The sequence below is a fragment of the Heptranchias perlo genome, unplaced genomic scaffold (assembly GCF_035084215.1).
Source record: "Heptranchias perlo isolate sHepPer1 unplaced genomic scaffold, sHepPer1.hap1 HAP1_SCAFFOLD_60, whole genome shotgun sequence".
Classification (NCBI taxonomy): domain Eukaryota; kingdom Metazoa; phylum Chordata; class Chondrichthyes; order Hexanchiformes; family Hexanchidae; genus Heptranchias; species Heptranchias perlo.
In genome coordinates, this window is record NW_027139623.1 from 1,954,194 (window position 1) to 1,968,843 (window position 14,650).

The window sequence follows — 14,650 nt, forward strand, 5'->3', positions numbered from 1 at the left end:
AGCTCTTTTCTGAGAGACGTGGGTGGCTCTGAGAAGAGCCGTTGGGTTCAGATGGTCACAAGTTGCACTTGATTTTTTACTTCTTTTTGCCCGCTGCTTTCTTGGGCTTTGCTGACTTCGGCTTGGGCTTGGCCCTCGGTTTTTTCACCTTCTTCGCCTTCGCCTTCACTGTCTTGGGGGTCTTGGGCTTCTTCGCCGCCGCTTTCTTCTTAATTGGTGATTTCGCCGCCTTTTTCGTGGTCGATTTCTTGACCGCTGGTTTCTTGGCCGTTAATTTCTTGACGGCTGTTTTTTTGGCCGCTGGTTTCTTTCCGGGAGATTTCTTGGTCACTTGTTTCTTCACCTTCTTTACCACTTTTGCCTGGGTTTCCTTCTTAGCGACTCTGAAGGAGCCCGAGGCGCCCGTGCCCTTGATCTGCACCAGGGAGCCTTTTTCCACATTTCTCTTGATACTTAATTTGATCTGGGACCGGAGCTTCTCCACATCCAGGCCTTTGGTAGCCAGAACCTTCTTTATCGCGGCCAGGGATATTCCTTTGCGATCCTTGCAATCCCCCACAATCTTGAGGATCTGTTCGCCCAACGGGGGACCGGTGGGCTTGGGTCGGGGAACCGCCTTCTTCTTCTTCGGAGCCTTGGGTGGAGCGGCGGCGGCAGGAGGTGCCGTTTCGGCGGCTGCAGTGTCTGTCATGTCCGGGACTCTGTCGAAAATCTCTCTGACAGTCAGAGCTGGGTCAGAAATGAAACGAGAGGCGGCGGCACAGAGCAACTTAAAGGCACAGAGCGGACGGGGCGGAGACATCCTGCTGTCAGCTCCCGGCCCCTCCAGCCTCTCTGTGTTTCTCTCTCCTCTTAAACTCCCCGATTCCAATTCAAATCGGGCACTCCAGAGTCCCAGACTAGCCCCTTCCTATCTCTAACACCGGGATGTTTGCTGTCGATAAACTTTTACCGGAATTAAAAGCACCAGTTTCGATTTAAACCCGTTTCATTGATGCACTGATCGCGCTCTCTCACCCGATCGCCGACATGATCTTCGTTTTTCGGCTGAAATCTTGAATTGATCTGAAACTTTACCTTAAATTTCCACTTCGGAGCTCGGCAGGGGAGGAGGGCGATCCTTTGACAGGGATTTTTTAAAAATTTTACTCAAAATAGACTTGGAAATCCGGCGATGAGACCGGCCACACAAACACAGTGACATTAATCTAACCCGCCCGCCCCTTTAACACACTCTCTCTGACACACTGTTCACATCTTCACATTCACAGGACAAACTGTTCGCCAGATTGACAATTCCCGGGACAGGCTTTCCTCCCCGCTCGGCCTGTGCTGCAGATTCTCGGGGGTTAGTTGTCGTTTCCCAGCTCAGTAACTGTTAAACACCCTGAGGCCGGCGCTCCTCACAGTGTCTGGTCCCCAGATTCAGGGACAGGAGACAATCACAGCTGTGGATGTGATAATCCATATCTGGATTTACATGATTATATTCTTCACACTCAGCAATATGTTTGGTTGAGACGATAATACAAATTATCCGCTCTGGGCTCCTCCAGTCTCTCTGTCTTTCTCTCCCTCCTCCTAAACTGACTGACAGACAAAAGTAACTGGTGTCCTATCCGTCCCATTCTCAACACCCAGAGACGGCCAGTTACTGAATAAATTCAACATTCATCGGCAGTCCAGTGTCAGACAGTTGCAGGCTGTTTCTCTCCACCTTTCCTTACTGGACTGGAGACTGATAAATGCACCGTCAGACCGGCTCATACAGAATAGAAGGGACAGTGACCGTCTCACCAACAGCACCGGAGGTCTGTTCACAGACACAGAATCAGTCTTTACCTTCCAACAGGGTGTTCATATTACGCTCAATAACACTATCCCGCTTTCATGTACAGCGCTAGAGATAGAGAAATACAGACGGACAGATAAAGAGACAGACAGAGACAGGCACACAGACAAAGTATCATTCTCACACTTCCTCTCAGTGTGTCCGTTTCACACTCAGCAAACAGTATCCCACCTTTGTGTACAGCGCTAGAGAGATACAGACAGGCAGAGTATCAGCCAGACGCTTCCCATCAGTGTCTCTGTATCACGCTCAGCAGCAGTATTCCACCTTCATATGTTGCACAAAAGAGAGAGAAAAACTGACCTGCAATGTCCCGTTTTCACCCAGTAACAAATTGGAAAATACTCCATTCCAATTGCCATTCCAAGCTGGAGTGACAGAAGATGCAGTCTCATCTCTCACTGATATTATTTCTGAGACAGACACATTATTAATCCCACTCTCAGGGACAGTGTCACGCATTTAACCCTCTCTTGCATGTTGTACCCTCTGCAATTTTGCAGCTCAGGGCCCTTCTGTATTTCTCTCAGTGACCGAGAGTTTCACTCCGATTGAAATAAACTGGGACTGTAGCAGTCAGATATTAATCCGACACGGTCCCAGCAAATACACCGACTCCCACTTTCCTCCCATGTTTCTCCAGGATGAAATCCTCTCATTTCGAGGATTTCATTTTCACATCGTTCACCTGACGAAGGAGGAAGCCTCCGAAAGCTTGTGAATTTAAAATAAAATTGCTGGACTCTAACTTGGTGTTGTAAAATTGTTTACAATTCTCCAGGATTGGTTGGAGGAATCCGGCCTCCAGATACGGAGTCACAAGTTTCTTTATCAGTAACGGGACCAAGAATGAACAGAACCAATTGGCTCATTTCACAGCCGCCCACTTTATCTCTGAAAGACTCTTTTCCATCAAATGATACCGAGAGAAACAGCAGGGATGGAAACATCTCGTTTAATAGTTGGAGATTGGAAAGTCAGCATCTGTTTCTCATTCTGGTGCCTGTTCCTGCACTGCCTGTGGACCCCATTCCCTCTGACCTTTCCCCCAGACCCACTTCCTTTGCTCAGACTCTGAAAAATTCCAATTGGGGAAAGTTTCCATCGATTTTTGTATTGGGAATTAAACCAGATATCTGCGCATGCGTGACTCAGCCCCTTCCCCAGCGCTGATTGTGGTGAGCAGAAGAGCGCATGCGCGCTGCCCTCCCCCAGCTCGGCCTGTGGGCGCCATTCCCTCAGTGAGCGGAAGATGGTTTAAAACAGCCGGGAATGGAGAGATCACGGCCCCCGGGGGAAGGGAGCAAAGAGCAGCCTCGTTACAGCAGCTCATCGCTTCGGGACCGTGTCCGCAGATGGGCTCAGAGATCGGCATTGAGTCCGGGGGAAGGTCAGGGGGAGTCCGGGGGCTGTTTGTAAGATGCGGAGTGGATCAGGAACTGGTCCCGAAACATGGAGTGAGCGGGGGAAGGAAGAGGTCATTCTCGGGCTGTGTGTGTCCAGGGTGTGTCCAGGGTAAGGGGGACAGAATGGGAAGAACCTGCTATTTAAAATCATTGCTGCTTTCTCTCCCCAAATCAGTAGTGAATGTTCCTGGTTTAGTTCCAGTCTCACCCTGTTACTGGACAGTGAACAGTCAGGATGTGGGGAGTTCTACAAGCAGTATCTATTGCAGGCATCAGGTGAGAAGTGTGAAGGACACATTTTAAACAGCGGTTGTTTGGTTTGGGGTGAACGGCTAGTCCCATGGGAGAGGAGTTGAGAAACCTGACCTGTACAAAGGTCCCTGCCCCATCGGGTAGTCCCATTCACGGATCAGTGCAGGGGTTGTGTTGTGTCTGGATGTCACTAAATTGTTACAGAATCGTCCAACACACCGGGTGTGCAGAAGCTGAGTGCTGCAGTACTGCAGTGGAGTCAGACATTGACACTGTTTGTATCACTGGTTTTCATTTGTGGATATTCAAAATGATCATTAACAGAGATATTAAACTGATCACTTTTGTATTTTCAACCTCACCTGTTCCTGAGTAATAAGAGATAATTTTCTTTCCACAGGCAAATCCTTGAAGGATCCAGAATAAATGTGATGTTTCCTCCACCCGAGGCAAAAGAAACAGTGCAGCCAGCTCCTTCTCACACACAGTAAGTACATTATCACACACACAGAGCACGGAGTCACAGACAGGTCATCAGTTCCACAGTCTCAGATAGCAGAAGTAGTCAGTACCACACTGATCCCAAGACCCAGAGACACATTTTCAATCCAACCATCAAACAGAGCAGTTGAAGTAGATACTGTTCCATTTCTCCCAAACTCAGTTCCGCTGACAGGGAAATACAAAAATCCCAGTCAAAATCACACTCTCAGATTGAAAGGCACTGTGTCAATCTCACAATTGGGCAACATTAAATACCAGATAGAAATCACACATGGTACCCGATTGAAAGGGACAGAATGAACCCCAATAATGTACCCTGAGATTCGAATTGAATACCACCCCACAACTCACAAATGTGAGTTTAATACATGCAGTATCCATTCGATTAATGTATCATGAGGTACAAACTGCAGACATGTCCAAAACTCATGTAGAGTATCAGACTGAGAAATGTTGTGACAGTCGAACCTGAAAAACAAATGAGAAACCAGTTTATAATACACATAGTATGAGATGTAAATACACAGTATCAATTCTATTAGTGCACACTGAGATACACATTACATACCAGTCCAAAAATCTCATACAATATTAGACTGAAAGGCACAGTATCGATTACAATAGTACAGACTGAGCTGCACATTATATACCAATTCCAAAATCACTATATCAGTTTGAAATATATGTTATCATTCACAATAGTACACAAAGATATTGATTTAATAGTAGTCCAAAAAGCACACAAATTATCTGATTAAAAACCTCCAGCACCAAATCCTAAAGTATATCCATATTTACCAATTAAATGAAAAAAACTATTTAAACATGAAGATATTAAAGCTGCAGTATTGAACACCATAATGTAATCTGAGACAATAATTATAGACAGATGCAGAATAAATCTCACACTCTTATGGTACCAATGTTGACAGAGAATGTATCCCAAACTCTCATAATGTACCAGAGACTGGCAGATAAAGTATGAATCCCACACTCACACAGCATCAGAGACTGTATATATCAAATGAATCGCAAACTCAAACACACTACTGACAAGATACACAATGAATCCCACACAGTATCACGGACTGAGAGATACAAAATGAATCTCTCAGTCACCTACATTAGTGCAGGCTGAGTTACAAATTAGGGACCAGTCCACAAATCTCAGTGTCAGATTGAAAGATACAGTACCAATTCCATTAGTGCAGACTGAGCTACATATTAATTACCAATACAAAAGACCAATGCAGATTCAGACTGAAATATACAGTATTCCATTTATGCAGACTGAGCAACACATTGTATATAAGTTCAACATGTCACCATGTCAGTTTGGAAGATACACTGTATCACAATTGTGTTCACATTGATGCAGATTTAATCGTAGCCAAAAAGTGCAGTGATTCTCTGATTATAACCTACAGCAACACATTTTAACGTATATAATTACTTACCACTTAAACACTGGGAAAAATTATTTATACATTTATGTATTAAAGATACAGGTTTGAATGCCATGCTGTGAAATGAGATACAAATTAGATACAGATAAAGAATGAATCTCATACTCAGATCCAGTGCCAGAGACTGACATAAAGAATGAATCCCTCACTCATACAATGTACCACTGACTGACAGACACAAAATGAATCCCACACTAACATACAGTAGCACAGACTGACAGATACAGTATATATATCACTCATATACAGTATCAGAGATTGATGGAAATGGAATGAATGTCTCACTCACATGCAGCACCAGAGACTGACAGATATGGAATTAATCCCAAATTCACACATGGTGCCAGAGACTGACAGGAACAGAATGAATCTCATTCAGATACAGTACAAGGGGCTGACATATATAGAATCAATCCCACACTCACACACAGTACCACAGGCTGACAGAATCAGAATGAATCACAAAGTACCACAGTCAGACAAATACAGAATGAATCTCTAAGTCAAATCACTGCAGACTGAGTTACACATAACATGCCAGTCCAAAAATCTTCGTGTCAGATTGAAAGATAATGTATCAATTCCATTAGTGCAGACTGAGCCAAACATTATATAGCAGTCCAACACTGTCAGACCATATCAGACTCAAAGATACAACATCAATTCCTTTAGCATGTACTGAGCTACATGTTACACACCAGTCCAAAAATCTCATACAGTAACAGACTGATAGATACATTATCAATTCTATTAGTGCAGGCTGAGCTGTATATTACATTCCAGTCCAAAAATCTCAGTGTCAGACTGAGATACAGAATTAATTCCATTATTATAGACTGAGCTACACATTATATACCAGTTAAATAATTTCACCATGGAGAGATTGAAAGGTACATTATCATTCACAACAGAGTTCAGAGATGAAGATGTAATACACTCACAAACATTGTTTGATTAAAGAAAATCCAAAAGTGTATCAATATTTACAAATTAAACACTTGATAAAAAACGGCATATACTTTAAAGTATTAAAGATATAGTTTCAAATACAATAATATAAACTGAAATAAGAACACAGAATGAATCCAGACTTGCACATTGTCTCAGAGACTGAATTATAGAATAAAACCCAGACTGAGATAAATTGGCTGAGACTGACAGATACAGAATGTATCCTAAACTCATATACAGTATCAGAGACTGACAGATACAGAATAAAGCCCACATTCACATGCAGCACCAGAGACAGACAGAAACAGAATGAATCCCACACTCACACACAGTACCAGAGACAGACAGAAACAGAATGAATCCCACACTCACACACAGTACCAAAGGCAGACAGATACAGAATAAACCCCATACTCATGTGCAGTACCAGATACAGACAGGTACAGAATAAACCCCACACTTATATACAGTATCAGAGACTGAAAAATACAGAATAAACCGCACACTCATATACAGCACCAGAGACAGACAGAAGCAGAATAAACCTGACACTCGCATACAGTACCCGTTACAGACAGATACAGAATAAACCCCACACACGTACAGTACCACAGACTGACAGGCACAGAATGAATCCCACACTCACACACAGTACCAGACACTGAAAGATACAGAATAATCCTCACATTCATATACAGTACCAGAAACAGACGAATAAAGAATAAACCCCACACTCATTTGCAGTACCAGAGACAGACAGATACAGAATGAATCCCAAATTCACACACAGTACCAGAGACTGACAGATACAGAATGAATCCCAAATTCACACAAGGTACCAGAGACTGACATACACTGAATAAACCCCACACTCATTTCCAGTACCAGAGACTGACAGATACAGTATATACCCCCCACTCATTTGCAGCTCAAGAGACTGACAGATACAGAATAAACCCCACACTCATATACAGTACGAGAGACTGATAGGCACAGAATGAATCCCACACACACACAGCACCAGAGACTGACAGATACAGAATAAACCCCACACTCATATGCAGCACCAGAGACTGACAGATACAGAATAAACCCCACACTCATATACAGTACCAGAGACTGACAGATACGGAATGTGTGAATTTGGGATTCACAGTATCGGAGACAGACAGATACAGAATAAACCTCACACTCATGTACAGTATCAGAGACTGACTTATACAGAATGAATCTTATACTCACACACAATACCAGAGACTGACAGATACAGAATAAAGCCCAACCTCATATACTGTACCAGAGACAGATAAATACAAAATAAACACCAAACACATCTACAGTATCGGAGATAGACAGATAGAGAATAAACCCCACACTCACACACAGTACCAGAGACAGACACAGAATAAAAGCTACACTCACACACAGTACCAGAGACAGACAGATACAGAATAAAACCTACACTCACACACAGTACCAGAGACAGACCAGACAGGCACAGAATAAACCCCACACTCACACACAGTACCAGAGAGTGAAAAATACAGAATAAACACCAAACTCTTGTACAGGATCAGAGACTGACAGATACAGAATAAACCCCACAATCATGTAAAGTGCCAGGAAAAATTGTTTGGTTAGTGAGTGTCTGTAAATGAAGGAAACATGTTGTCTGGTAAGGGAGTGTCTATACATGAAGGAAAAACGGTGAAGGGTCAGGGAATATCTATAAATGAAAGAGAAATGGTGACAGGTCAGGGATTGTCTATAAATGAAGGTGAAATGGTTTCTGGTAAGGGAGTATTATAAATGGGAGAAGACATGGTGACAGGTCAGGGAGTGTCTAAAAATGAAGGCGAAATGGTGACGGGTGACGGAGTGTTCATAAAGGAGGGAGAAATGGTGACAGATGAGGCAGAGTCTGTAAATGATGGAGAAATGGTGACTTGTCAGAGGGTGTCTGGAAATGAAGGAGAAATGGTGACTGGTCCGGGAGTGTCTGTAAATGAAGGAGGAATGGTGATTGGTCCGGGAGTGTCTGTAAATGAAGGAGGAACGGTGATTGGTCCGGGAGTGTCTGTAAATGAAGGAGAATTGTTGACAGGTCAGGTAGTGTCGATATCTGAAGGAGAAACAGTGATGGGTCAGGGAGCGTCTATTAATGAAGGGAAATGCTGACGGGTCAGGGAGAGTTTGTAAATGAAGGAGAAATGCTGAAGGGTCAGGAAGCGTCTATAAACGTAGGAGAAATTGTGTTTGATCAGGGAATGCCTGAAAATGAAGGCGAAATGGTGACTGGTCAGGGGGTTTCTGTAAATGAAGGAGGAATGGTGATTGGTCAGGGGGTGTCTGTAAATGAATGCGAAATGGTGACTGGTCAGGGGGTGTCTGTAAATGAAGGAGGAATGGTGATTGGTCAGGGGGTGTCTGCAAATGAAGGAGAAATGGTGACTGGTCAGGGGGTGTCTGTAAATGAAGGAGGAACGGTGACTGGTGCGGGAGTGTCTGTAAATGAAGGCGAAATGGTGACTGGTCAGCGGGTGTCTGTAAATGAAGGAGAAATGGTGAGTGGTCAGGGGGTGTCTGTAAATGAAGGCGAAATGGTGACTGTCAGGGAGAGTCTGTGAATGAAGGAGGAACGGTGATTGGTCCGGGAGTGTCTGTAAATGAAGGCGAAATGGTGATTGGTCCGGGGGTGTCTGTAAATGAAGGAGGAACGGTGATTGGTCCGGGAGTGTCTGTAAATGAAGGCGAAATGGTGATTGGTCCGGGGGTGTCTGTAAATGAAGGAGGAACGGTGATTGGTCCGGGAATGTCTGTAAATGCAGGAGAATTGTTGACAGGTCAGGGAGTGTCGACATCTGAAGGACAAAAAGTGATGGGTCAGAGAGTGTCTATTAATGAAGGGACATGCTGACGGGTCAGGGAGAGTTTGCAAATGAAGGAGAAATGCTGAAGGGTCAGGGAGCGTCTATAAATGTAGGAGAAATTGTGTTTGATCAGGGAGCGTCTGAAAATGAAGGAGAAATTGTGATAGGTCAAGGAAAATCTTTAAGTGAAGGAGAAATGGTGACTGGTCAGGGAGAGTCTTTTGCCAAAATTGGGAGATATCACAGATGGACGGCATACAGGCAGCTATACGGAGGGACATTGTGTGGAAATGAGGGGCAGAGCATATACACACAGCCAGAGTCAACATATTCAGGAGAGGAGAGGGGAATCAGTGAGTGTGGAACTGAATCCAACCAGAGTCAGCAACTTCAGGGGAGGAGAGGGAGGGGAACCAGTGAGTGTAGAACTGAACCCAGTCAGAGTCAGCACCTTCAGGGGAGGAGAGGGAGGGGAACCAGAGTGCAGAACTGAACCCAGTCACAGTCGGGATCTTCAGGAGAGAGAGAAAACTTAAATAGAAGGAAAAATGTTGGAGGTGGTGCGATGGGTTTGGGTTCCAGCAGAGGGAGGAGGGTGAGTGTGTGGGACGGGGATTTACAGTCTGGGGGAATCAGCGGGAAGAATGTTCCACAGGAACTGGAATTGCCTGTTCTGAATTTCTATCCTGTATTCACAGTGAGGACTTTTGTTATCTCCTTTTACAGGGTATTACAAGGGGCGGATTTGAAGACGAGAAACTCAAACCAAACATCACGTCAAGATCTGACTCCATTCACCAGCACCTGAAGATTATCGGCCTTAAAATATAGGAGAAATGTTGATCTGTTCTATCTGTGGAAAAGATTTCAAACATCACTGTGACTGGAATAGCAGCGAGACACACACACCCGATTGAGAGTGTTCCAGTGCACTGACTGTGGGAAGAGCTTTCACCAGTTCCACAGCCTGAAGAAACATCATACCATTCACAGTGGGGAGAAACGAGACACGTGTTCTCTGTGCAGACGAGACTTCCACTGATCTCCAACGTGGAGAGAGAGAAGGACACCCGCACCATGGAGAAACCGTGGAAATGTGGGGACTGTGGGAGGGGATTCAGTTACTCATCCCGGCTGGAAACTCAACGACGCAGACACACTGGAGAGAGGCCGTTCACCTGCTCCATGTGTGGGAAGGGATTAACTCAGTCATCCCACCTCACTGAACATCAACTTGTTCACACTGATAAGAGACTTTTTAAATGTTCTGTCTGTGAGAAGAGCTTTAAAAGAAAAAGTGATCTGCTGACACACCAACGCACTCACACTGGGGAGACGCCGTTCACCTGCACTAATTGCGGGAAGGGATTCACTCAGTCATCCAACCTGCTGACACACCAGCGAATTCACACTGGGGAGAGGCCGTTCACCTGCTCCATGTGTGGGAGCGGATTCACTCAATCTTCCCACCTCATTGAACATCAGCTTGTTCACACTGATAAGAGACTTTTTAAATGCTCTGTCTGTGAGAAAAGCTTTAAAAGAAAAAGTGATCTGCTGACACACCAACGCACTCACACTGGGGAGAGGCCGTTCACCTGCTCCGTGTGTGGGAAGGGATTCACTCGGTCATCCAGCCTACTGACACACCAGCGAGTTCACAGTGGGGAGAGGCTGTTCACCTGCTCCGTGTGTGGGAAGAGTTTCACTCGATCATCCCACCTGCTGAGACATCAGCAAGTTCACACTGGTGAGAGGCCATTCACCTGCTTCATATGTGGGAAGGGATTCGCTCAGTCATCCACCCTGCTTACACACCAGCGAGTTCACACAGGGCAGAGGCCGTTCACCTGCTTCATATGTGGGAAGAGATTCACTCAGTCATCCACCCTGCTGACACACCAGCGAGTTCACACTGGGGAGAGGCCATTCACCTGCTCCGTGTGTGGGAAGGAATTCACTTGTTCATCCGGCCTCATTGAACACCAACTTGTTCACACTGATAAGAGACCCTTTAAATGTTCTAACTGTGAGAAGAGCTTTAAAAGAACATGGGATCTGCTGAGACATGAACGTATTCACACTGGGGAGAGGCCGATCACCTGCTCTGTGTGTGGGATGGGATTCACTCAGTCTTCCCACCTGCTGAGTCACCAGCGGGATCACATGTGACTGCAGGGGTTGGATTCTGCTGTTATTGCTGATGTTAATCACATCCAGGACTGAACCATGTTCATTCTGACAGTTGGGGTTTGTTTCTGATGTTAAACTCCAGCCCAGTTAAAGGGATTATTAATATTCTGTACAAGTGTCAAATTAATCAGCTTTCTTTCAAACACAGTGTGTCCAGTCCTTGATATCTTGATGATAAGAGAAGCAGTTTGAGGACTCATGATGAAGTGAGTGGAATCCATCTTAGAACTGAGTTGCTCCACCATTTTAAAAGATGGATCTACAAATGTCCAACTCTGACAGGACAGAAAATTCTATTATATCACACGGTCCACTTCAATCAGGCTGAGCAGATTTCCACTACCCTTGTGTGGGAAAGAGTTTCCTGATTTCAATCCAAGACACCCGAGCTCTAAATTTAAGTTTATGTCCTCTTGTTCTGGATTCACCGACGAGAGAAAATAGTTTCTATTTCGACCCTATCGAATCCCTTTATAATTTTAAATATCTGGATCAGATCACCCCTCAACCTTCTAAACTCAAGGGAATGCAAACCAAGTTTATGCAACCGGTCCTTATAATTGAACCCTTCAAGCCCCAGTGTCATTCTGGTGAATTTGCACTGTACCCCCTCCAAGGTCAATATATCCAATATGTCCCAGCACTGACTGTGTGCATAACAGGACTGAGTGTCCCAGCACTGACTGTGTGTTTAACAGGACTGAGTGTCCCAGCACTGACTGTGTGCATAACAGGACTGAGTGTCCCAGCACTGACTGTGTGTTTAACAGGACTGAGTGTCCCAGCACTGACTGTGTGCATAACAGGATTGAGTGTCCCAGCACTGACTGTATGTTTAACAGGACTGAGTGTCCCAGCACTGAATGTGTGAAGAACAGGACTGAGTTCCCAGCACTGACTGTGTGTATAACAGGACTGAGTGTCCCAGCACTGAATGTGTATAACAGGACTGAGTGTCCCAGCACTGACTCTGTGTATAACAGGACTGAATGTCCCAGCATTGATTGTGTGTATGACAGGACTGAGTGTCCCAGCACTGACTGTGTATATAACAGGACTGAGTGTCCCAGCATTGACTGCATGTATAACAGAACTGAGTGTCCCAGCACTGAATGTGTGTGTCAAAGGACTGACTGTCCCAGCACTGACTGTATGTATAACAGGACTGAGTGTCCCAACACTGAATGTGTGTATGACAGGACTGAGTGTCCCAGCACTGATTGTGTGGAAACAGGACAGAGTGTTTCAACACTGACTGTGTGTACAACAGTACTAAGTGTCCCAGCACTGACTGTATTGAAAAAGGACTGACTGTCCCAGCACTGACTGTGTGTATAACAGAACTGAGTGTCCCAGCACTGACTGTGTGTATAACAGGACTGAGTGTCCCAGCACTGACTCTGTGTATAACAGGACTGAGTGTCCCAGCACTGACTGTGTGAAAACAGGACTGAGTGTCCCAGCACTGACTGTGTGTATAACAGAACTGAGTGTCCCAGCACTGACTGTGTTGATAGCAGGACAGGGTGTCCCAGCACTGAATGTGTGTATAACAGGATTGATTGTCCCAGCACTGACTGTGCGTATAACAGGATTGAGTGTCCCAGCACTGACTGTGTGTATAACAGGACTGAATGTCCCAGCACTGACTGTGTGTATAACAGGACTGAATGTCCCAGCACTGACTGTATGTATAACAGGACTGAGTGTCCCAGCACTGACTGTGTGTGTAAAAGGACTGACTTTCCCAGCAATGACTGTGTGTATAACAGGATTGAGTGTCCCAGCACTGACTGTGTGTATTCACAGGACTGAGTGTCCCAGCACTGACTCTGTGTGTAACAGAACTGAGTGCCCCAGCACTGACTGTGTGTATAACAGGACTGAGTGTCCCAGCACTGAATGTGTGTATAACAGGACGGAGTGTCCCAGCACTGACTGTGTGTCTAACAGGATTGAGTGTCCCAGCACTGACTGTGCGCAGAGTGCAGATGGTGTGTGGGCGGAGATAAATGGGTGGGTTCGATTCCATGAGAGGTTGGAGTGACATGGGGTTGTCGGTGGAGAATAAATCGGTTGGAGGAGGTGACAGAGATGTGGAGAGGGCGAGGACCATGGAGGGATTTGAAAACGAGGTCGAGGGTCTTAAATTCGAAGCTTTGTCGGACCGGGTGCCAATGTCGTAAAACATGAACAGAAACTTGCGGTTCACTGCCCGGCAGACAGGTGGGGAAGACATTGATGTCCGCGGGGGAACAGTCAGGGTCACAGCAGCAGTTGAGGTCGCAGACTCCGCCAGTCAGGTCACAGGTACAAATGGGAATGGCTGGAACAAGACACACACAGTGAGATCTTACAACAGAGCACGGACGGTCTCAAAGACCACCTCCCTCCCTTGTCTGAATCCACGATCACCGTCTTCACCATCTCCCAAAATCAATCTGCAGACTTATCCTCCCACTGCTTTCTACTCACCGAATTACAGCTTCCAGATACCCAGCGCAACCCACTTAATAAATAATAATAATTATGAGGAGAGAATAGAGAAGCTGGGATTACACTCTTTGGAGCAGAGAAGGTTCAGGGGAGATTTACCAGAATGGTCCCGGGGATGAGGGACTTCAGTTACGGGGAGAGACTGGAGAAGCTGGGATTGTCCTCCTTAGAGTAGAGACGGTTAAGGGGAGATTTAAGAGAGGGGTTGAAAATGAGGAGGGGTTTTGATGGAGTCGATGGGGAGCAACTGTTGCCACTGGCGGGAGGGTCGGTAACCAGAGGACACAGATTGAAGGGAATTGGGAAAAGAGCCAGAGGGAGATGAGGAGAATGTTTTTAGGCAGCGAGTTGTTCTGATCTGGAATTCACTGCCTGAAAGGGCGGTGGGAGCAGATTCAATAATAACTTTCAAAAGGGAATCGGCTCAATCCTTGAAGGGGGGAAATTTGCGGGACTGTGGGGAAAGAGCAGGGGGAGTGGGACTAATGGGATCGCTCTTTCATAGGGTGGGCACAGGCGCGATGGGCCGAGCGGCCTCTTTCACAGGGCCGGCACAGGCGCGATGGGCCGAGCGGCCTCTTTCACAGAGCCGGCACAGGCGCGATGGGCCGAGCGGCCTCTTTCACAGAGCCGGCACAGGCGCGATGGGCCGAGCGGCCT

At 45.8% G+C, this 14,650-nt stretch overlaps 2 protein-coding genes across 4 annotated transcripts; one reads left to right on the top strand and one right to left on the bottom strand.

The window, feature by feature from the left end:
* Window positions 1-76: 76 nt before the first annotated feature.
* Window positions 77-691, bottom strand: LOC137316731 (histone H1-like). The gene has a single exon (XM_067980590.1). It carries the CDS (start codon window positions 689-691, stop codon window positions 77-79), a length of 615 nt encoding a protein of 204 aa, XP_067836691.1.
* A 2,347-nt stretch (window positions 692-3,038) lies between these two features.
* On the top strand, window positions 3,039-11,637 carry LOC137316712 (zinc finger protein 229-like). 3 transcript variants are annotated; one of them, XM_067980558.1, is made up of 3 exons: window positions 3,039-3,309; window positions 3,911-3,997; window positions 10,028-11,637. In XM_067980558.1, exon 3 carries the CDS (start codon window positions 10,379-10,381, stop codon window positions 11,471-11,473), a length of 1,095 nt encoding a protein of 364 aa, XP_067836659.1. In that variant the 5' UTR covers window positions 3,039-3,309; window positions 3,911-3,997; window positions 10,028-10,378; the 3' UTR covers window positions 11,474-11,637. The 3 variants fall into 3 exon arrangements, with proteins under 3 accessions (XP_067836659.1, XP_067836661.1, XP_067836662.1); XM_067980560.1 differs by lacking the exon at window positions 3,039-3,309 and adding an exon at window positions 3,315-3,367; XM_067980561.1 differs by lacking the exon at window positions 3,039-3,309 and adding an exon at window positions 3,423-3,534.
* Window positions 11,638-14,650: the final 3,013 nt, after the last annotated feature.